At 35.4% G+C, this 24,191-nt stretch overlaps 1 protein-coding gene across 1 annotated transcript; it reads left to right on the forward strand.

Annotated features, from left to right (window-relative positions):
• Positions 1-521: 521 nt before the first annotated feature.
• On the forward strand, positions 522-18,709 carry LOC113778447. The gene is made up of 15 exons (XM_027323860.1): positions 522-576; positions 709-933; positions 4,332-4,877; positions 6,087-7,271; positions 7,381-7,708; positions 8,247-8,502; positions 8,592-8,808; positions 9,151-9,503; positions 9,599-10,135; positions 11,136-12,336; positions 12,632-12,985; positions 13,138-13,375; positions 14,529-17,272; positions 17,411-17,553; positions 18,181-18,709. The coding sequence occupies exons 2-15, from the start codon at positions 814-816 to the stop codon at positions 18,494-18,496; spliced, it is 8,538 nt and encodes a 2,845-aa protein (XP_027179661.1). The 5' UTR covers positions 522-576; positions 709-813; the 3' UTR covers positions 18,497-18,709.
• Positions 18,710-24,191: the final 5,482 nt, after the last annotated feature.

A 24,191-nucleotide genomic window follows, 5' to 3' on the forward strand; every position in this document is an offset into this window, starting at 1 on the left:
GAAAATGACCAAAATCGCTGGGACGATTGTACCTCCGTGCCCCTTGTCCGAAGTTGATTGATTTATATCATTAATATATTTTATAACTATTTTTTATATATACATACGCGGATCATATTAAAAAAGTATTAATCTAGTGTCTAAACACATCATAAATAATCTCGAAAACTTCAAGGCTAATCAAAGCGGGCACAAAGGAGTAGACTTCGAGTCAAGCTGGAAAATGAAGAGACCGACTTCATCCTTTGTCTTTTATTGACCCCACTTTCAGGGTTACTTTGTTGTTGGCATCTTCCGCCCTTTTTCCTTTGCTTTTTGGTACTATGATGTTCTGTTTAAGGTTTCTCTCTTAATCTTTACGAGTAACACTAAGCTTGGCCTCTGCACTTCCTTTTCTTTCTACTACTATAATCTTGGCCTCTGCACTTTCCCTTTTTTTGTACACAGAGTAAGGAAAACTTAACAAGTTTTTCTTTGAGTTAAATGGTATTGAAAAATGTGATGCAAGAAAGGAGTTGATGATTACGATTATCTTTTACTAAAGTGCTTTTGAACTACAATAGATTCCCCTAAAAGGTTGGTTTAATTTCTTGTTTTTTGATCAGTTTCCTTCATAACAAAGAAAAACCACATCTTCATATGTGTTTCATTCTTACACACAAGCACAAAAAAAGCATACAGCAGGCTGATGATGGTTCATGCATGCAGATTATATTGTTTAGAACTACAAAGAAAAACTTCGGAAAAGATCTCATATGGGAGTTTTGCTCTGTTGAGAATCTCATTTCTCGTGGGGACTGTTGGAAGGTTTAAATGATGGAAGGAGCGGATTTTTCAACAAGGGACAGAGCCAGAATCAAAGATGACTTCAGTGATTTGGTTTGCTCATGGTCTCTTGATGACATTTTTGATGACAATCTCTACAAATATCAGGTTTTGTATTTTATTTTATTTTATTATTTTTGCTCGATAAAATCCATCTTCCATGCTTCATCACCTTTTTTCTCCTCGGGAATTGAATTAAATTTATTCTACAAGAGATTTTTTTTTTTTTTTGAATCAATACATGCTTTTCTCTTTTCTTTATGGTTATTAAACCTGGCCAAGGAGGACCGGCGAAAGAAGTGGTCAAGAGTTTCTGGTTCAGTTGTGGGTAATGAGTCACTAAATATATTTAAATATTATATTTCATAATTTTTTATATGATTGGAATTATAATAAATTATGTCGTAATAAATGTTCAGTTAGTCTAAGTTATTATATAATAATTAATTCTTATAAGAATTAAAGAATTAATAATCTAAATTTAATTAATAATTCACCAAATTTTAAGTATAAAATTTTGTTTAAGTGTAATTATCTAGTTTATTTATAAATTTTAAAATGTTCAGTTAGTCTAAGTTATTATATAATAATTAATTCTTATAAGAATTAAAGAATTAATAATCTAAATTTAATTAATAATTCACCAAATTTTAAGTATAAAATTTTGTTTAAGTGTAATTATCTAGTTTATTTATAAATTTTAAAATGTTCAGTTAGTCTAAGTTATTATATAATAATTAATTCTTATAAGAATTAAAGAATTAATAATCTAAATTTAATTAATAATTCACCAAATTTTAAGTATAAAATTTTGTTTAAGTGTAATTATCTATTTTATTTATAAATTTTAAGTGCAAAAATTTATTAAAAATGATATTTACCTTTAAAATGAATTGTTTAAAATATTATTTTTTAAGTTTATTTCATAACTAATAGAGTTTGGAGAATAATAAAATGTTATTAAAAGATTCGAAATAAATTTTGTTTTGGGAAAAAAAAAATCATATATATTATAAAAAGAACGAAACTACTAACAAACGAATTGTTGGTCCTGCAGTAATTGCTCTCTACTTCTATGTAGAAGGTCCCATGTTTGAACCTTCGTTGAAGCATTTGCACAAAAGTTTTCCTATACCAACATATGAACTAGGTTCATTGAAAAATCAGCTAGTTCATCGGATTTATTGAACCGTCGATTCGTTGACAAGTCAACGGTTTAATTGCTTGAATTGTTCAATAAAAGACTCGGTCCTATTCAGTTGCTGGTTTCATTGGATTGACCGGTTGAACTGTCGAGTCGGGTCAGGTTTAATAATACTACTGTTTTTTTTATTGAACCGTCGATTCGTTGACAAGTCAACGGTTTAATTGCTTGAATTGTTCAATAAAAGACTCGGTCCGATTCAGTTGCTGGTTTCATTGGATTGACCGGTTGAACTGTCGAGTCGGGTCAGGTTTAATAATACTACTGTTTTTTTTTTTATTGAAAAAGATGTACATTCAAGTAGGAGTATTTGTTTTTTAAAATTATGATGGCATTATTTCTAACATCATCTGTTATTATATATAGCTGGGTTCAGATTATTTAAGCCCAAATATGTGCTTTTCATAAGCCTCTGCATCATTAATATAAGCACATACTGATGGGGACTGAAATTGTCTCCAATTTTTTTGATGTATTGTCAATGTAGAATATGGTATTCAATTATTCATTGTTACTTTTGAAAATATTAAAGCTGGCGTTTTTATTCTAATACAAACGAAATAAAGAAATTAATGGCATCATCTTTACTTCAATTATTACAGGCCTCACTCTCGTTACTGGTAAAAGAAAAATAATATACTGCAGGAATTTTGACTCTTGTTATGTCCTGTCGGGTGGGAGGGAGGAGAAGTAAGGCTAGGTGGTCTTCGCGGAAGTTGTCTTACCCTCACGTCCGGACGAGACACAAACGACAAATATGCATTTATATACTTGTCAAGTTTGATGTATTATGCTTGTGGGACTGATATTGGCGTTGATTTTCAGCTATAAGGGAAAAAAAAAAGATGTGAAGGGTGAGCTTTTTGATCAATTAAAGAGGAGGAAATTGCTGAAACTCGAGAGAGCATAATATCATTTAAATGTAACTGTTTGGATGCCTAAATTCAAGCTATCAACTATGGCCTTGTTTTCCAACATTCAATAGTTGACCGGACGCAGAAGAGTGTAGTTTTACTTTCAAATTTTTGTTTGAGTGTGTGAATGCCTTTCAGATATACTTCAATGCTATATTAATTATGCCAGGACGATTATATGATAACTCATCATATAATTAAAGCATATCAAGCATGATAAATCGTCAGAAACATGTTGATTTACCCTGAATGTCTTGACGTATATAAAAACAATACCTGTTGAAGACTGTAATTATTGCCTTAAGGTCCTTTTTCTAAGTATCTTCTCAAGCAATTTGGAAATGTCAAATCGAGCTTGTTCTTCAAATTAATCAAACTTGATGATGATAGGTCTTAGTATGCTTGTTTTACATAGAATTCAAATCTGTTAATGACAGACTTATCAAAGAAGATAAAATGAATGTTTTTAAATTTAAGATCAGTAAAATGGCAGTGATCAGCATTGATTTCATGTAAATCTAAGGGTAAATAGGATATCTTTTGATTAGAACTTATGTTATCACTAATATACTGATGATTGATAATATGATTTATGTATTGTACTGTGCATTTAAAAGGTTGCTATTCAGGAAGAGATAGAAAGCGTACCATGAGGAGATATATGGCCTTATCCGTGGCTGAAGATTAGGATGTTGAAATCTACGTGGTTGAACTATGCCTTCAATTTTATTTGGCAGAGTTAGAAAAGTATAAGACGAAAATCATCTAACATAAAATCCAAAAATTTACTCAACTGTCTGCTAGCTGAGTTTGTTTCTTGAGAGAGATGTTTGAAGGTGAAAAAGGTTTTGCCGTCGTGCTCCATAATCCTTACTATGAGTTGCTCAATATTCCAAGGAGGGGAGCCAGTAGAGGTGTTAGCAATATCACATTGATTTTGATTTTGAGAAATGCTTAAGACCATCAAACAAAGCCAAAGCTTCAGCCTCTATACATCAGTGCTGAGCTTGGTGCTAAAAAATGTATTTTATTCCTAGATCTCTTATATTAAACTGATCAGGCATGGTGCTTTGCAGCTTCCTTATCGTATTCTTCAAGAAGGCAAATCTTTTCAACCTTGATGCTTGTGTACTTAGTCCTGTCTTTTACCGAAGCTGTAAACCAATTACCTCTAACCTATTTTCTATAAGAATTGGATAAGCAGCTGGCACTTTTGGTTGAGCTTCTGATGAATGTTTTCCTTGATGTGCTGTGCTTGTCATTGTTTGCTGCAATCTAGTTTTATTTACATTTGACTCTTGAGTTTTCTCGCACATTTTGGACTTTTAACTGAATTTTACTACAGTTTCTTATACTTACCATTGAACTCCTTTATCTATACTGTCTAGGTTGAGATGATTCCTGAATCATTCCAATCACTGGACCATTATTTCAGTTCTTACATATTTCCTTTATTGGAAGAAACACGAGCACAACTTGCCTCAGTCATGGAAATTATACATCGGGCACCTTTTGCTGAAGTAGTAACTATTGATGAAGGGAAGCCCTATGGATCATTATTGTTTGATGTTAAAGTTGATTGTTGGAGAAATAGGCTAATTGAACGTGGCAGGAAGCTTTACAAAACGTTGCCTGGTGATATTCTTGTTATCTCTAATTCAAAGCCTGAAACCACTTCTGACCTCCAACGGATGAAATGGTCATGGACTTTTGCATCGGTAACTGGCATCGAAGGGGATGAAATTGATGATGATAGATCATCAACTAAATTTAAGGTCAAGGCATCAAAAGATATTGAAATCAATAGTGGGGAACAGAAGTCACTTTATGTAGTTTCCTTGATCAATATAACCACAAACAAAAGGATGTGGAATGCCCTACACATGCTTAAGAATCGAAACTTTATTGAGAAAGTTCTCTCCATTAGTGCCATGGTAAGTACAAAAACAATAGCAGTTGGTGGTACTTGACAGTATTATGTTTATGTACTTGGAAAGTTGAGTTTTTACAGGTTTCTCCTTTGTGAAATGAATGCCTGGACTATCCTTCAATCGAACAATTTGTTTTTCTTCTAGTTTGAATTGCGCATTGCCTAAGCTAGACGAGCCTACATAGCAATTGTGGTTTTCCATGTGGCAGTGTTTGCATTTCCCGAGTCTCTAGCATTTATTGAATTTTTTTAAATACTACTGGATATTATTAGAAAGTTTGACTGAATCGTCCTCTTCCCCCACTTAGGAGAAAAACCAGGAGGTTTTTGAGTCAATTGAAAGTTACACTACATCTACCATAAAGTCTGTGTCCAATATAACATCACTTTACACTGTTTAGAAAATTTTGATCTGTTTCTTGCTTGAAATATCATTGGAACCTCAATTATTTTGTTTAATCTGGAAGGCCATGCTGCAGTTTCTTAGCTGACTACCTGGATTGTTACTTTTTAACCGTTGTTTTATTCTTGTAAAATAAACTAAGTATTCGCAGACCAAACGTAGAATGAAAGAGGTAAAAGATAAAATTTGATTAAAGATGGTTTGAAGATTTGAAAGCAACTCTGATGACAGGTTGATACATTTCTTTGTTTTCTTCTTTTTCATTTACTAGGTCATGCTAAATTGGTACTGTGTACTCTAGAGTGAAATCCAACTATGTAGTCAGTAATTGAGCCTTAGGATCTAAAGGGATTTTCAGATATGAAAAACCTTTGTTTTGTTGTTGTTATTTTGTTAAAATGGTATAATGTGCCTCTTTATTTTTCAAGCAGCCATCACATATCTCAATCAGTTGTTTGCTTGTTCCTCTGTTGTTGAGTATACAAGGTTCAGATTCCTTGTCCTTGTCATGTTCTGTTTTTATTTGCTCTCAAACTACTTAACAAGTTTGGTTTGCTTGAATTCCAAAAGTTAAAAAGGATTGATCTTTTTCAACTTCTGCCTTTTTAGATCACAGGACAACAAAGGTTATGAAAACCCACCATAGGCTTGTACTTTTATAGAATGGATGTCTATGAAATGCAGATTTACAAATGGTGCATGAATTTCAAGTTAAGCTGAAAGCTTTCTCTTTCAAGAATCGCGTAACATTGCTGTCTGGGAACATATTTATTTATTTCTACTGCTGATATCTGTCATTGTTAATAACAGGTTGAGGAGAATTGTGATATCTGTTCCATCAATCACGATTCCAAAATATGTGAAAATCTTGGATCAGGCCTATTATCACAGCTGAATAAATCTCAAACTGAAGCAATCATGGCTTCTCTGCATAGGATGAAATGTGAACACAAGTCTTATGTTGAACTCATTTGGGGTCCACCTGGAACAGGGAAAACAAGGACCATAAGTGTTTTGCTCTTTGCCCTCTTAAGAATGAATTATCGGACTCTGTCTTGTGCCCCTACTAATGTAGCAGTAACAGAAGTGGCATATCGAGTAATAAAGCTGGCGAAAGAGTCATTTGATGCTGAATCTGCAACAGGTGATGTACTCTGCCCATTGGGTGATATTTTGTTATTTGGAAATAAGGATCGCCTTGAAGTTTGCTCAGATATTGAGGAGATCTATTTCAACTATCGTGTGAAGAGACTTGTGGAGTGCTTATCGCCTCTGACTGGTTGGAGGCATTGTATGCTTTCTATGATTGATTTTCTTGAAAGTTGTGTTTCGCACTACCGTATCTATGTTGAAAATGAGTTATCCAAGATGAAAGAAAAGAGGAATGAAGATGAAGTTTTGGAAACCAAGCTGCAATCACTTTTAGAGTTTGCTAGAGCACGGTTTGAAGTTCTTCTGGCACCCTTGAGAAGATGTGTGATTACATTCTGTACTCATGTACCAAGAAGTTTTATTCTTGATCAAAATTTCCAAAACATGGTTAATCTGATTTGCCTTCTTGAAAATATGGAGAAGGTGCTGTTTCAAGATGATGTGAATTCTGATCAACTAGAGGAGCTTTATTCTTCTGATATAACGAAGGATGACTGTTCTAAAGAATGCACACATACATCATGCCTGATGTGTATTAGAAGCCAGTGCTGTTCTGTCTTAAAAGCTCTTCTGTCATCGCTTGGAAAACTGGGCCTTCCCCTTGTGGTGAATGATAATTCAATAAAGGATTTCTGTTTCAAAATGGCTTCCTTGATATTTTGCACTGCTTCTAGCTCATATCGGTTGCACTTGACAGATATAGAGCCTTTCAAGGTGTTGGTCATTGATGAGGCATCCCAGTTAAAGGAGTGTGAATCACTAATACCACTTCAACTTCCAGATCTGAGGCACACTATTCTTGTTGGTGATGAGTGTCAGTTACCAGCTACAGTTATAAGCAAGGTATGTGTATTACTATTAAATTATTTCATGATTGACAAGTTAAATATGTCACACAAAAATGGCATCTGATGTCTTTTTCTTTAATAATGTGCCTTTATATCTAAGCCAGGTTTCTGATGAAGCTGGTTTTGGAAGAAGCTTATTTGAAAGACTGAGTTTTCTGGGTCATTCTAAGTACCTGCTTAATATGCAGTATAGAATGCATCCATCTATTAGTGTGTTCCCAAATTCAAAATTCTATCAGAATAAGATCTTGGATGCACCTAATGTCAGGACTAAAAGTTACGAAAAATACTATCTTCCGGAGAGAATGTTTGGTCCCTATTCATTCATAAATGTGCTTGGTGGGAAAGAAGAACAGGATGAGGATGGACATAGCTTAAGAAATATGGTTGAGGCAGCGGTGGTGGTAAATATAGTGCAGAGGTTATTTAGAGGTATGTTAAAGCTTTTGCATTGTTTCAGATGAAATCAATATTATGATCACAATATAAGAGGAATGCAGTTTCAGTATTTCAGGTTTGGCCTTGGGCTATTGTGGAGAAATCACAGGAAGCAGTTGTCTCTTTTATTTATTGTGATAAATATGTATGTTTGGATTTAATATAATCCTGAAGGAATAATGTCCTAAAAATGCTTTGCATCCCCACTCTCAAAATGAACAAAGACAACGAAGTCCAGAAGGAAGGGAACTAGGTAAAAAGGGCCAGCTAAAATAAATTATGAATCTGCATATGGTTTTCTTTGTAAGTAAATGAAACACAAACAGTTTACAGAAAGAATATTTGAAGCATCAGAACAGAATAGAATTGTCATATTTATATTTCTCGAATTCTTATAGATGTGCTTTACATTTAAGAGGTATCCTGAAATTTGCTTCTGCCCTATAGAGGGTAACAAGACTGTTGTTTTAGGCCATTGTAAGTATTGATACAACCTTTTTATCATGTTTATGATTAATCTTTTTTTGGACAGCCTGGAAGTGTTCCAATGCCTTCCTTAGCATTGGGGTGATATCACCCTATGCTGCTCAAGTTGCAGTGCTTCAAGACAAACTTTGTCGGAAGTATGAAAAAGTCGAGAAGTTTGTAGTGAAGGTGAAGTCTGTCGATGGATTTCAGGGTGGAGAGGAGGATATTGTTATAATATCAACTGTAAGATCCAATTTTGGTGGGTCCATTGGTTTCCTATGTAGTCCTCTGAGAAGCAACGTTGCATTGACTAGAGCTCGGTATGACACCAGATGAATATTTGCCTTGTATTCATGTGTGCTCTTCGTTTGTGAACAGGAGGATTCTTGACATTTTTGTTTCTTCATAGGCACTCTCTTTGGATCTTGGGAAATTCAAGAACACTGACAAATAGCAATTCTATTTGGAGCGAACTAATTTGTGATGCTCAGGAACGTGGATGTTTCTTTACTGCTGACGAAGACAGTGATATTTCGAAAACTATTCTGGATGTGAAGAAAGAGCTTGATCAACTAGAGGATTTGCTCAATGGGGACAGCTTACTTTTCAACCGGCAGAGATGGAAGGTAATATTAATCTGTTGGTTTTTTCACTGCTGTAAGGTTAATTCTTTCTTATGGCAAATTTCTGAAGACTGACACAAGTGTCCATCTAGGCAAGTCCGTTGTTTATGATTGATATGATAGTGTTAAATGCCTGAATTTGGCTTTGGATCTTGCTTTACATTTTTATGAGGCAAAAAAAGTTGTCATTAAGATGCTACTTTGATCATTTAAGCACTGCTTCAGATTTTTGTCTTGTTTTATCCTTGACATTTCTTTTGCAATTATGATACATTCAAATCTTTTGTGTTTCATGAAACTTTACCTCATGCTTCAAAATGTTACTTTTCCATTGAATCATAACAGGTAATGTTCAGTGATAGCTTTCGGAAATCATTTGGTAAACTGAAGTCCACTTACATGAAGAAGTCAGTTATAAACCTGTTACTTAAGCTTGCTGGTGGATGGCGACCCAAGAAAAAGAAGGTGGACTCAGTTAGGGAAAGTTCTTCACAGATAGTGAAGCAGTTTAAAGTTGAAGGGATGTTTGTTGTTTGCTCAGTTGACATCACTAAGGAATCCAACTACATACAAGTTTTAAAAGTTTGGGATATACTGTCTCTGGAGGAGATATCCAAGTTACTACAACGTCTTGATGGCATTTTTAACATGTATACCGATGATTTCATCAGTCGGTGCAAAGAAAAATGTCTAGAGGGGTAAATGTATTCTTGTATATTAAAAGTTTTTGCATTTTGGTCAGGTAAGGCATTAATGTAACTGAATTTGATTTCAACTTACTAATTTTGTTCAGGAAATTAGAAGTTCCAAAAAGTTGGCCTAGCTCTTCCAGTATTACCCGATACAAGAATCTAACTGACAGTAGCATTGATAGTGATTCAAGTGATAGTACATCGGATCGAAGATGTTATGTGGAAAATTCCGGAGTCAGTGAAAGCTTGTTGTTGATGAAGTTTTACTCCTTATCAACAGGTGTTGTGAATCATTTGCTTTCGGGACGAGATGGTGGAGAGCTGGATCTGCCATTTGAAGTTACAGATGAGGAGTTGGAAATAATTCAATTCTGCAGAAGCACCTTCATACTTGGCCGCTCAGGTACAGGGAAAACTACTGTCTTGACCATGAAGTTATTCCAAAAGGAACAAATCTACCATTTAGCTTCAGAAGGATGTGCAGCAGCCAAGTACAGTACATCATCCAGTGTTCCAATGAGAACCAAGGTTGATCACTTGACAGAAGAAACAGGGAGAGCTTGTTTACACCAGCTTTTTGTAACAGTCAGCCCAAGACTATGTTATGCTGTCAAGCATCATGTTTCCCGGCTGAAAAGGTATATACATTGAATTAACTACACATTTCTCTGATACGTTTTAGTGTGATCTCTGCTTGGGCTTGTTCCCCCTGTTATTGATGGTTTTAGAGCTCTAGTAATTGCGGTAAACAAAGCCAATTTACTGGAGTTTTAAAGATGGGTAGAATGATGAATCAATTGTACTCCTTTCTCAGGAATACGTTTTTGATATTGGTATTGGATGCCAAGTAGACGTATAGAGTACGGGAATGAATTTTGTCATTTTCTGCAACTTATTTTGGGGATTGCCCCTACACAAAATGTCATCCTTCAACCAGATTTGCAAATTGCAACAGCAATGTTAACTGTAATCTTTCAATTTAGAAAAAAATGTAATTACGATCTGAAACTTCTCTTTGGAATATTATTTATTGAAATCTATTTGTCCTCTGCTTCATGGATTAAAGAGATGACAACACTTAACATACTCTTTTTTCTTTATGGAAATATTAGATTTAACTGTTTCTACTTCATTCTTGAACTCTGTTATTAGTTACTACTGAGGATATACTGATTGAGTATGTGATCAACATGCTATTTGAAGCACCCCAAGCCTCTTAACAATTCAATTATTTGTCTACAGTATCTTTCAGATGCTTCGTTAACTTTAAATGTTTAATACAGCTGAAGATAGGTATTTTCCAGAACAAAAAAAGTCAATAATACTGCTGGTACTATCCATCCTCTTTTTTTCCCTGCAATAGTGCCGTGGTTGGCAATATTGCCGTAGAACTCTGTTTTCTGATGGAGATAAATATGGTGACCTGCATCTGATGAATAATGTTTATTAGTTATCCTGCCCATTTGTATGGATACTACTTGACCATCTATATTTTTTGCCGCAATTTGGACATTGGAGAAAATGCCAAGGAACGATTTTAACCATAATGGTGTTGTTTTAAAGTGATTAACCTCTCCACCTGTATGGACGCATATTTGGCACCCACTAATCTTCTGACTTTGAATGTGTTGTGCACAGCTTCGCCTATGGTGGAAATTTCTCATCAGATATGAGTTTGCTTGAGATGGAAGATGTGGATGGAGCAGAGCATTTTAAAGGCATACCGGATTCATTTGTTGGCATTCCTGCAGCAAAGTACCCTCTTGTGATTACGTTTCACAAGTTCTTAATGATGCTTGATGGAACAATGCCTGATTCATATTTTGACAGATTTCCTGAGATAAGGGAATATTCGAATGATACTAATCGAAATTTAAGATCTGTTGCTCTAAAAAATTTTTTACGCATCAAGGAGGTGAACTATGACAGATTTTGTTTCTTTTACTGGCCACATTTCAACTCACAGCTGACAAAGAATCTTGACTCTTCCAGAGCATTTACTGAGATAATTTCTCATATAAAAGGAGGCTTGCTAGCGGGGGAAGTTTCTGATAGTAAATTGAGCCGGCAGGAATATGTTTCAATGTCTGAAAGTAGGGCATCGACTTTGAGTGCTCAGAAGAGAGAGATGATCTATGATATTTTCCAGGATTATGAGAAGATGAAAGTGGAGCGTTGTGAATTTGATTTGTCTGACTTTGTAATCAACCTTCATGTTAGACTAAAGAATACAAGTCTGGGAGGAGACAAAATGGATTTTGTTTATGTTGATGAGGTTCAAGATCTTACCATGAGGCAGATTTCTCTTTTCAAATATATTTGCACAAACATTGACGAAGGTTTTGTGTTTTCTGGTGATACGGCACAGACTATTGCAAGGGGTATTGATTTTAGGTTTGAAGATATACGATCTCTGTTCTATAATGAATTTGTCATGGAATCAATGCACGAAAGGAATCCTGAAAGGAAAGAGAAAGGACATGTATCAGAAATTTTCAATTTGTACCAGAACTTCCGGACTCATGCAGGTGTTCTTAGATTAGCACAGAGTGTCATTGATCTTCTTTGCCATTTTTTCCCTCAGTCTGTTGACTTTTTGAAGCCCGAGACTAGTCTTATATATGGTGAAGCTCCTGTTCTACTTGAGCCTGGCAGTGAGGAGAATGCCATTGTAACTATTTTTGGAAACAATGCAAGTACTGGTGGTAAAATAGTAGGCTTTGGTGCTGAACAGGTCATACTTGTGCGTGATGATTCTGCACGGGAAGAAGTTTCTAATCATGTTGGAAATCATGCTCTTGTGCTTACCATAGTGGAATGCAAGGGCCTTGAGTTTCAGGTGATTCTAATTTGATTCATATTTTGTTCATTTACTTCTTAATTGTTTCTCTAAGTGGGTACTCAAAAAGTATTTGAAAGGTACTAATAGTGGAATGGAGGGGCCAGAAGTTTCAGTTTTTTTCATTTATAATTTGAATGGCGTGGGGATAAATGTTTGTGTGCCACCCACACCTCCCCTCCCCTTCAGGCTCCTTCCAGTCTTACTGTCTCATTTAATTCCTGGCTGATGCATTTCCTCTTTCATTTTCACAATTTGATTTCTGTTTCTTGACTTGGATTTTTCACAATTGCAGGATGTACTGTTGTATAACTTTTTTGGTTCATCACCTCTGAGAAATCAATGGAGAGTTGTCTATGAATTCATGAATACTAAAGATTTGCTTGATTCTTGTTTGCCAAGGAGTTTTCCTAGTTTCAATCATGCTAGACATAGCATCTTGTGTTCTGAATTGAAACAATTGTATGTTGCCATTACTAGAACAAGGCAGAGGTTGTGGATTTGTGAAAACAAAGAGGAGTTTTCCAAGCCCATGTTTGACTTCTGGAAAAAGTTGTGCCTTGTACAAGCAAAGAAGGTGGATGATTCGTTTGCGCAAGCAATGCAAATGGCAAGCAGTCCTGCTGAGTGGAGATCAAGGGGTATAAAGGTTGGACTTTCCTTCACCATATCTTCTACCACAACATTGATTTAATTTGTGCTTTGACTTCTTGTTGCTGATGTTGTCATCTTTTTGGATCTGTTAACCCTCTCGTTACAGTTTGTAGTTCCCACGAGATTGACATTTAATTGCTCATGCAGCTCTATTGGGAGAAAAAGTATCAGGTGGCATCCATGTGCTTTGAAAAAGCAGGAGACACAAATTGGGAGAAAAGGGCCAAGGCAGCTGGCCTGAGGGAAACTGCAGACCAATTGCGCATTTCGAATCCCAAAGAGGCTTACACAATCCTTCGAGAAGCTGCTGAAATATTTGACTCCATTGGATTGGCAGATTCTGCCGCAGAATGCTTCTGTGATTTGGGGGACTATGAGAGAGCAGGTACGCTATTCAATTATCCCATAAGGTGTTTTTGTTGTAATCAAGATGATTATATAAATACATGTACTTCTTTATTCCATTTCCACCCTGCACATATCAAGAAAACTCTGATATAGAGCTGGTCTAGGTAGACCATATCGTCGAAGGCTTGCAGTGTGGTGAAAAGGCTTTATTTTTGTTGAATATTAAAAAGCGATCAGTTCTCTTGTATGCTGAAATTTCTTATCTGCCAATCTTTTGGCTCCTTACCCTTGGGTAGTCCTTTTTTTCTGTTCTGCTTCAATGTGTGAATGGGGGGAAACTTGTGCATAAACAAAGACTAACGGTACCCGCAATTATATCGTGAAATTTGGGCAGACACTTCTCAAGGGTCAAAGATGCATGTATATGTTTTCCACTGATTCCTGGTTTTCATTTGAAAAAGATGCTCTCCTGCTGCTCCATTTCTACCATCACTAAGCTGAGACACCTGCTGGTGCAGAAAAATATTGGAAATCCAGCAAAAAGCCACAAAGCTGGTAGACTGAGGAAGAGATGTCATGAGAGTTTTTAGGATGGTAGCCTCTAAGGTTTATGTGAGTCCAAGAGAGTTGAACACGAATTAGATGACAATGATCTCAATGTTTTTGCTACATTACACAATCTACTATTTCTGGGTCTGCTGTACCTGATGATGCCCTAAATTGCCAAAGACCACGAGACTCTTACGAGGCTATGTAAAATAGATCATAAAACCTACTCCAGCAGCTTATCAATCAAAACATATCAAACAAATTCGAAAAAGCTACTCCAGCAAATTATGAATTCAAACATATCAAACAACTTGCTAAGACTAGCAAATGAAGAATATTTCTTATGATTCTACATGACCTGCTTAAGCCTTTCTGGCTATCCACATCTTATCATATTTGATATACTCTGAATTAGTGAATGTCAATTGCCTGTAATCACTTTAAGTTGAAGTGAAAATTAAGTAATGGATATGAGAAATAACAAGTTAAATGCTTCACGGAGAAGGAGATGGGTTTTGGTTTTAAAGCTGTTAAACTGGTCTTTTTTCTATGACTGTTCATCTAGGTTGTCAGATTGCTATTTGTGTAATTATTTCACTCAAAAAGCATTTTGAAGTTTGATGTATAGTATCTTGCTGCAGGAAGAATTTTTTTGAACAAATGTGGGGAATCTGAGCTAAGAAAAGCAGGTGACTGTTTTACTAAGGCCAAGTGTTATGAACTTGCGGCAACGGTATATGCCAGGGGAAACTATTTCTCAGAGTGTTTGTCTGTGTGCACCGAAGGAAAACTATTTGACCTAGGCTTGCAGTATATTGAGCACTGGAAATACAGTTCTTCATGTCATAATGGCAGGACTACAATAGGTGAAGAAATTGGCAGAGTTGAGCAAGACTTTCTGGAGAGTTGTGCTTTGACTTATTATAAACTCAAGGACAATAAATCCATGATGAAATATGTTAGAGCTTTCCCTTCTATGGATCTCAGACGCAGCTTCCTGAAATCTGTGGACTGTTTTGATGAGCTTCTGTTGTTGGAAGAAGCAGCAGGAAACTTCCAGGAGGCTGCAGATATCGCTAAGTTGAAAGGAGATCTTCTACTTGAGGCAGATCTGCTGGGAAAGGCAGGTGTTATCAAGGAAGCATCCTCCCTCATCCTTTCTTTTGTGCTTTCCAACTCTCTATGGGCTGCTGGAAGTGGAGGTTGGCCCTTGAAGCCATTTGCAGAAAAAGAAGTACTTCTGAAGAGAGCCATGTCATTTGCTAAGAAAGAATCAGATCAGTTCTATGAACTTGTTTGCACTGAGGTTCAAGTTTTGGCCAATGAGCATATTAACTTGTATGAGTTGCACCAGTGTCTGAGTTACTCACAGCAATTTAAAAGTCCTAGAGTTGAGATGTTATCAATCCGAAGGATTCTGGAGTGTCATTTCCATTCTAAAACCTTGCAGTATGGATGGGAAGATGTATTACCTATTGATGTGAAAAAGCATTCTGAAAACAGGATTTCACTCAATCAGTTGTCCATTGGTACGCTCATGTATTTTTGGAATCTGTGGAAAGAGAACATCTTGAATATCTTTCAATATCTTGAATGTATGGAGAATCAAAATTTCAGTAAATACATGGGCTTAGGTGAGTTTTGTTTGAACTATTTCAGCGTGAGGAGGCAGTTTAAGAATTTGAATGCAACATATGTGGTGCTGAACCCAGGCGCTGAATGGATGAAAAAGATTGGTTATAATTCCATGAGCCGTGGCAAGAATTGGATCTCTATTGATGTTCGACAATTTGCAACTGCTGCTACGAGTCACTGGCGTGCAGAACTAATTTCTGTTAGTCAGAAAGTGCTGGAAATTCTCGAAGAACTTTATGAATTGTCGGTAGCAAAGTCCTTGTCTCTATTTTGTCAAAGCATATGCCTTGTTCATATCTATCAGGTGTCAAAATTTTTGATTCAGTCATTCGAGTGTCCTGATAGCCTTACAAGGAAGCTGAAGAGTTTTCTGCGGCTATCAAACAAATACTTTGAATATGTGTTCCCATTAGACTCTAATAAATCAATGGAGGAAAACTTGGTCTTGCTAAGGAAAACTGAGCTCTCCCGGACTCTACTTGATAACATAATTGTGGAGAATATCAGCATGAGGGGTGATCTTACATATGGCCAAATTGGAAGGGTAGTGATGATTTGTCTTGGATGTGGAAAACCATCAGGTGAACTGTACAAGAAAATTGCAGAAAGATTTGAAAATTTTTTTTCCTGGAAAGCATTCATTGAGATTCTTAGAGAGAACAAGTTTTCCGGATCTTTGGCTGAATCCTCTTCAGAAGATTCTGGGATGTGTACACAAATAGATAAAGTTCAAAGGCATTTATCGAATGATCCTGTCCATGGTAGCTTGGATTCAGGAATCCCACAGGATCCTGCATCAAAAATTCCAGTTCAAGATCCAATGAAGTTTTCACTGACTGAAAACTTCCATCATGCTTTGAAAGATACTTATCTTGTCAATTGGAGGAGGGCTAATGACTATGTATCACCTAATTGTTTCTTATACCTTGTTGAACGCCTTCTTATTTTGGTATGTCATTCTAAGGATTTCTTTTTCACGACAAAGAGCGCCTTCCTGGAAGTGCTCATGCATCTCCAAGCAGACACGTATCCAAGTGCCAGTGCAGTATCTGGCATGGGGTCATCTCCAGAAAATGTATATGATTTTATTGTTATGATGGTTGAAAGCTTCCTCTGCAATACTCAGGAGACAGCGGAATGGATTGTTAAATCCAATATTGATTTTAATCAGTACTATTCCTTGCTGATGTTAAGACTGGTGGTCATTATGTGCTTGGTGTGCTTTAACTCTGGAAAATATTTTGATGTTCTCTTTCGTCTGCTGGGTCAGTCTCATATTAATTCGCAGCTCCCAAGACAATTTACTGAAGCACTTAGGCGAGGAAGAAAGCATAATTTTGTCAACCTTCTAAATGCAACTGCTGGAGCTTTCAGAAGGATTGGGAACCCTGTTGTGATTGTGATTTTAAAAGGAAACATCCATAAATTTGTCTATCCAGATGCTATTCTTGTTGACATTGGAACAACACCTCATAAGGACAACATCATGGGAATATTCTTCCCAAGAACCAATAGTTGCCGAGAACAGAGTAGTTTTGTTGGAGCAAATACACCTAATTTTTGCAAAGGACTGTGTGATGAGAATTGCTTGCCAGCTGCAGATCTGAACATGAGCTCCACAAATGGAAATGCGATTAACCTGGAGATGAACTGGGACCTTTTTCAAGAAATATTTGATGTAGTATTATCAACAGAGAAAAATCAAAATTGCAATTCAACAAGTGGTTCTTCTGAGTTTGTGAACATGAAGGTAATGCTAATTTGCCACTTTGTATCTTCAGCATCTTCATGAAACTTTCTGGTATTACCGATGTAGCATAAACTTGAAGCAGTAACGGATAGCTTTAATGTTTTATTTCATAATTTTGTGTGTGCGCGCGCTTTTTAGGTGGACCTGCAGGAAAGCATAAACACCTTAGCTGCTGGACTGAGTGCTCAGAATTCTCATCTTAGTGAAAATGACATTATTTTTGGTGAAGCACGCAGCATGCTTTGGGAACTCAAGGAACTCTCGTCTCTCTTTCATGCAAGGTAACTTACTGATAATTGGATGAGAATGAGGGACATTTTTATTAGAATTTTTGTTGTTGCAAATACAAACTTTCTTTAGAAAGCTAAATGTATAAAACCATTCTAGCTAATAGTGGAGCTGCTGTAGATGAGATGTACCTAATGAGTTGCCAATACTAGTTATCTATTCAAATCAAATTCAGGAATTTATAGGAAGATGTTTTGTTAAGGTGCAAATGTTGTATTCTGGGACATTAAGTATTTCGAGCAAAATGCAGCCCAATTTTGTTCAGTGTGCAATGCTATCGCTTCTGCAGTGAAACCGGTTTGCTATTTTAACTCCTACAACTTTACTTACTGGGTTTTATGTCATTAGTCAAGCCTTTCTTTTGAATACAATATATGCTTAATTTTGTCGCCTACTTTGGTCTTGATTGTTTCCTACATTCCATTGTTTCCTTCATTCGTGGGATTTGTGTGGAATCTTGGATTAGAGATCAGATTTTTTTTTTCCAGTTCATACATATAGACAGTTTTAATCTTTTTCACTACCACAAGCTATAATTACTCACCTTGGATTTTGTGCTGCTTCTGTGCTACATTACTTATGGAATTGCTGAAATTTAGATTTTGGTTTTCATCTCACAGTGATTTCTTATCTGCCAAAAACATGGCGAGAATGGGAATTCTTCTGAAGCGTTTGCAGTCAAGAAGGCCTAAGCTGGAGACTTTCCTAAGCCAGTTAATCGTCCCTTTCAAAGCTGGTACTCAGCAAGGCTCTGATGCTCAAGTTGCGGAAGCAGTTGACCGTAAAGAGGCAGTTCTTGGCAATCAAAATGATTTTCCTTCCACTGTTGTTGCTTCTGGTTCCCAAGGCAATGGTCAGTGTAAGCAAAATGAACGCAACCAGGGAAAGGGAAAGAATAGGAACAAGAGCAGAAACAGCAGAGGTAAAAGAAAATAAACAATGATAAGCTGAGTATACATCTTAGGGGCTTCTTTTCTCGGTGCTTGCCACTAGTTTTAAACATGTCTATGGATTTTAATCTGGTAGCTGTCCTCAAATGTAATGTGATTGTTCTGTATCTGAAATATTATTAGGTTGAGTTGTAAACAGTTGCAGCAGTTTTAAACCGAAACTATTATGTAAATTCGAAATGGTGTGATAGCAAAAAGTAAGATCATGGGATACATACACTTGAATCTTGTTAGGGAAAGCACTGAGGGGGTAGTTGGATATCGCGCCAAGTAATTGGTGCATTGGGTTCGCATCGGTTAAAGGACCAAGGCTTTTGAAATTATGACCAACTCCCAAGCCCTGGTATGGACCAATAATTTGATTTTCGGTATGCAACTTCTATAGCCGAGTCCTGGCGTTATTTTTCGAAACACAGGCTACATATTGGTTAGGAATAATTTTAGATACCTCCCCTGAGGTTTTTGATAATTTCACCTGGCTCCTGTAAATTTTCAAAAATTACACATATCACCTTTACCTATTTAAAATGATAATACTAATTTTGATATTTTAATAAAACTCTTTTGTTGCCATGTTTATACAAAAAGATAGATTTTATAATTTTATAATTTTTTCTTCTTATTCATTTCTCTTAAATTTTATTAAAAATATAGAAGAACTATTAATGTTGTTACTAATATATATTCGGATTAGACGTTAAACTAGTAATATTTTTTTGGAGGACTTCTAATATCATCCAATTTTTTTATGGCTCTTTTTTTTTGTAATAAAATCAAGAATAAAGCAACAATAATTAAAAACAAATGGTCCAAAGCACTACCAAACTATAGAAGTTCCACCTATTAAAAAATAGCCCATGGACTTAAAAAAAAATATAATACATTCTTCTCTATCTTAAAAAGAATCTATATTCTCAATAGAGTATGATAAAAAATAGCTTATTATAGCAAAAAGGTTTATTGTTATAGTTGATCATTAAATAACAAATACTGACATGAAAAACTCGAAACTCGTCCCTTTTATAATTGTGCCAAATTACTTTACAATTATTTAGAAGAATGAATTAAACTTTATAAGATAAAGACATTTAGGGTATTCATTAAATTTGCAGGACAATGGATTTGCGGTGAAATGGCTCACTAGCCACAAACCACGGGAGAAACCGCAAGTCGATTCCTCAAGGGTTTCTCTTTTTTTTTTTTTTTTTTTTTAAGCTTCATCCTTTCCTTTCACCACTTCATTTAGCCATTGTTGTGACTCCTCAAGCTTCTCATCCTCACTCATTTCACTTCCGATTAAGCTTGATCATTTTACCTACAAAAACAAAGAGATTTTGCATGTAAAATGACAAAAATCACAACTAATTCATTTATCAACTTAAAGTGTAAACTAGTGACATAAAATGGACAATTTATACTAATTAATCTTACAAATTGGCTCAAAGAGAATATGAAACACATTTAAAAAGATCACAAATCTAACTATTATCAATTCTCCCACACTTGAATCATTGTTTGTCTTCGAGCAATATCAACAACTACACAACCAATGATCCAAGTGCCTAGCCAAATACCATGCTTTTTCAAATTCAAATCTAATAACTCAGTAATTAGCTATTATACAATCATTCAAATTACACTAAATACTCATAATATCTAGTAAAGGAGAGACAAGTATACTTGAATTTAATTATGTTCAATTCAATCTCTCACCCTAATTTAACTCCACAAATAAGCTACTTATACAATCAAAAGATAGTTAATGCTCTCCTACCACTATCTTTTCCTCAAAACATAAGTTTAAAGAGGGAATTATTCACACCAACTAGAACAAATACTTAAGTTATGAAAGTGTCTTTTGATGCGAAGATCGACACGTTTAGGTGAAGACCCCCGGTTGCTCAACACTCGTACACTCAAGTTACTCAACTACTCCAAATTCAAGTGGCTGTTTACGTGAAAGTCGAAATTTTTAGATGAAAACTCCCGGTTACTAAGTATAAGAATCATTGGAGTAAAACTCTTATTTTATGCTCTTTTTTATCCTTTTTCTCTCTTAAAACAATATATATATAGTAAGAAGAATATCACTTAATTGGCTGTATCAATCACTTAGTTGTAGATTTAAGTAAAAGAGAGAAATCCCATTAAACTTGCAAATATAAGCATAATTCCCCCTACTTTACCAAATATACTTTCTAAAATGCAAAAATTCTAACCACATAATAACTAATTCCAAGTTAAATTGGAAATGAATCATTCAAAAGCGTATTCCAAAATCCAACAAGTAGGGGAGTTAACTTCTTGAGAGTAAAAATTTGTTGACTTTTCTCAAACTTTTTGGGCCCTAGTGAAATTTTGAAAAAGATTTTGAAAAAATTTTAACAGAGTTTCCCCATTTCATTGGATGGAACTCTCTGCCAGCAAAACCAATTTAAAAAAAATTTCAATATGGCAGTATTTCCAAAATAAATTCCAACATTTCCATCATAATTCCAATCAACAAGCATCATCACATGGCCATAAAAAGTCACAACTAATTCCCTTAAACCTTATTATCCCCCTCCCCCCAGCATTTAAAATTCATATTGTCCTCAATATGAAGAATAGGAAAAAGAAAAAAGAGTGTGAGGGCCCAAAAATTTTCATGTCTTATTTAAAATTTAATGCATGTTCCATTTTCTTTTATTATTGATTTACACGTTTAATTACTTTTATTCATTAACAAATAAACTGGTAATATCTTAAGAAATTGTATCACTTATACCATTAAACATTAGTACTAGTTAGAATTTGTTGTTGTAAAAAAAAAAACAACAAACAATAGCAAACAAGACAACATGCAACGTGGAGGACACTTGTCCTCATTAGCTGCCCAAGTAACATGCAAGTGTAGTTTTGGTCAGTCAAGAGGTAATAAGTAGAAGCTGGCTGTAGTTCATTTCCTTAGTTTAGCTACCCGAGAGACATTAAGAGGAAAATGAGAGAAAGACCAAAAAAAAAAACAAAAAAAAAAAAAACAACCAGGAACTCATTTCTGGTCTCCTTCAACCGTGAGAACCAGCCACAAAGCAAGAAGGAATGTAGTCTGTCTAGCTAAGAATTGGGGACAAAGAAATCAGAATTTTATTTTCCTAGCTTAGAGCTGTAAGAACCAGAGGTAAACTACTGTCTTGCTTTTCCATTTCTTCTACGTTTAGCTAGTAGTCTTTTAGACTGAGTTAGAACCAAGTAAAAAGAAAACTTTCTGGAAAACAAAGGTTGCCAAAGCTGGAAATGTTCGTTTGAAGCTGTTATGTTCCTTGATGAGCTAAGCTGCAATTTTCCAGTTGTGTCTTCTGTTGCATATTTTATATACATTTTTTGGCCACAAATCTTGACATGCGTGCCGTTTACACTGCCAAATAAGGCATGTTAAGATGAGATTATGATGAACTGTTGGCTGGTATTCTTGTTATGGGTTTGTTAAGAGGTTTTGGTTGAACCTAGTTAAGATTTATTTTTAGCAACATCCATGGTCTTAATCTGATCATGCACATGAGATTTGGAGTGTTAAAAGCAAGAAAAGATGAACTTTTAAAGCAACACCAAAACCGGAATTCCAAGAGAGCAAATCTTGAGGAAGAAACGCTGCAACTTTGGTCTTGTTCTTTGAAAACTTTATTAGATTGTAACTGGAATTCATGTTTTAGGCCCTGTATAACGTTTATAGGCTGATGCATGTGAGTTTGATGGTGAAAATTTGAATTTTGAAGCTGGTTTCTTGCTGGAAGTTCCAGCTTTGGCCGAGAGAAAAGAAAGTTTGATTTAGCAACCTTTTATCCGCAATTTCCAAGAGATTAGCTAGGAAATTCTTGATATATGTTCAGTACAGTCTTTGTTTAATATTGCATGCTAGTTTTCCTAGGTGAAAATTTATTAATGGGGCTGTAGAGGCTATATAAGAATTGTATGGTTGTGAGACTATTGTTAGTTACCCGATTGGAAGTCCAGCTGCAATTCTTGTTTTAAAGCAGAGGTTTTGGAAAGTTTTGCTAGATTCTTGAAGCTGCATGCTTTCATTTCAGAGTTTATCTGATTGCATGTTGGATTTGGTTAATAGCTTCGTAAATTGAATGAATATCTTGGAAGATATAAGGCTGGAATTTCAGTTTTAAGAATCGAATGCCGGTGTGTTTCCTCAGGCTTAGTTTCTGTCTTGTGAACCAAAGTTTTTAATATTTGTGAAGATTATCCTACAGTGCTCTGTCTTGCTCTATAAATTACACCTACTTTGATTTGAGAGGAAATGTCCAGCTTTGGAAAAGAAATTTGGGGCTGGTTGAGCCTATAAACTTGTTTTGAACAAGTTTAGGATAGTTTGGGAGTTCGAACTGTTTTTCTAGAAGTTTTAGGAGATTTTAATTAAAAATTTGAACTAAGAACAACCTATAAGAATAATGGTAAAATGCAAGTTGGATTATAGGAAATTTGAGCTAAGGAAACGGTGAACTTTGGACAAAAAATGTGGAACATGAACAATCTTAACTTAATTCTTCGATTCTAGTTTAAACTTTAAATAAATAAGGCAAAAGCGAACCAAAACCAAACAAATTCCTCTAAGTATCTTATAAAAGTTTTATCTAATAAACTTATCCAAAAAGTTAGAGCAAACTCAAGGAACTTCATAAGACCCCTAAACTACTAAATCCTAGAAAACTTACTTTGTACCTCGATTCTAAATGATCCTTAGAACTTTAATCCCAACTTTTATTACCATATACTCACCTTAAACATCTTATATATATATACTTTAGTCAAAATAATTATATAAACCTTAATTTCACCATTTGGGGAAATTAATAAGTCTATAAATATCTCAGGGACCAAGGGAGTTTTCGTGGAGGATCCAAGTACCGAAGTGTGAACTCAAAAAAAATATTTTAGGTGAGTGTTTCCACATTGGTGTGTTTAAATTACCTAATTGCCTATGTGTTTCCATATTTGTGTGTTAATTGTTTGTGTTTCTTAAGTGATGTTATGTGATAAATTGTTTACTATGGAAATATTACTAGTGATTCATTGTAAAGTGTATTGTGAAGTGTTTTCAATTGTTCCCCGCCTTCTAAATTGAGGGAGTACTTTATCACACCCAACTTAGTTTGAACTTGAAGGTTAATAATTGACCAAGTGTTACTGTAAGTGTGCATGAATGTAAGTTGTGTGTGTACTTTACCACACCGGCTGAACTGAGCACCAAAACCCTCTGTTCAATGGACTATTCGAGCCAGCAAAGGGATTGGTCGGACAGAATGGTATTTTGGGTAAGTGTATTGGTATGCTTGAGTATTACCACGGAGGAACAGATTACTGATATGGCCATCTAAGTGGGAGAAGTGTTTACTATTTTGGAGGTTATAAGAAGGAGTTCGGTGGAGTGTGTAGTGCATTGAAGTGGCTCTAATACGAGTATTGTATCCTTTTCACAGTGATTACTCAGTGAAGTGTTTCCTTATTTGTTTAATTTTGCTATTTGTTTAAGTGTTTAATTGATTATTCCTTGTGTGGAACCTCACTGGGTTTCGCTCAACCCCTTTAGTTGTTTTCCTTACAGGAGTGAAGGACGAGTGTGGAGATTAACTAGAAATTTAAGCCCAAGACTTGAATTGTACTTGGATAAATCTTTTTGTATATAATGTTAT

Source organism: Coffea eugenioides, chromosome 7, assembly GCF_003713205.1.
Source record: "Coffea eugenioides isolate CCC68of chromosome 7, Ceug_1.0, whole genome shotgun sequence".
Classification (NCBI taxonomy): Eukaryota; Viridiplantae; Streptophyta; class Magnoliopsida; order Gentianales; family Rubiaceae; genus Coffea; species Coffea eugenioides.

Bases quoted from the DNA above. Each gene is read 5' to 3' on its own strand.
- LOC113778447 (XM_027323860.1), top strand. From the start codon at position 814: ATGATGGAAGGAGCGGATTTTTCAACAAGGGACAGAGCCAGAATCAAA. The intron at 12,337-12,631 runs GTGATTCTAATT...TCACAATTGCAG, and splicing joins GCAAGGGCCTTGAGTTTCAG to GATGTACTGTTGTATAACTT. The intron at 17,273-17,410 runs GTAATGCTAATT...CGCGCTTTTTAG, and splicing joins CTGAGTTTGTGAACATGAAG to GTGGACCTGCAGGAAAGCAT.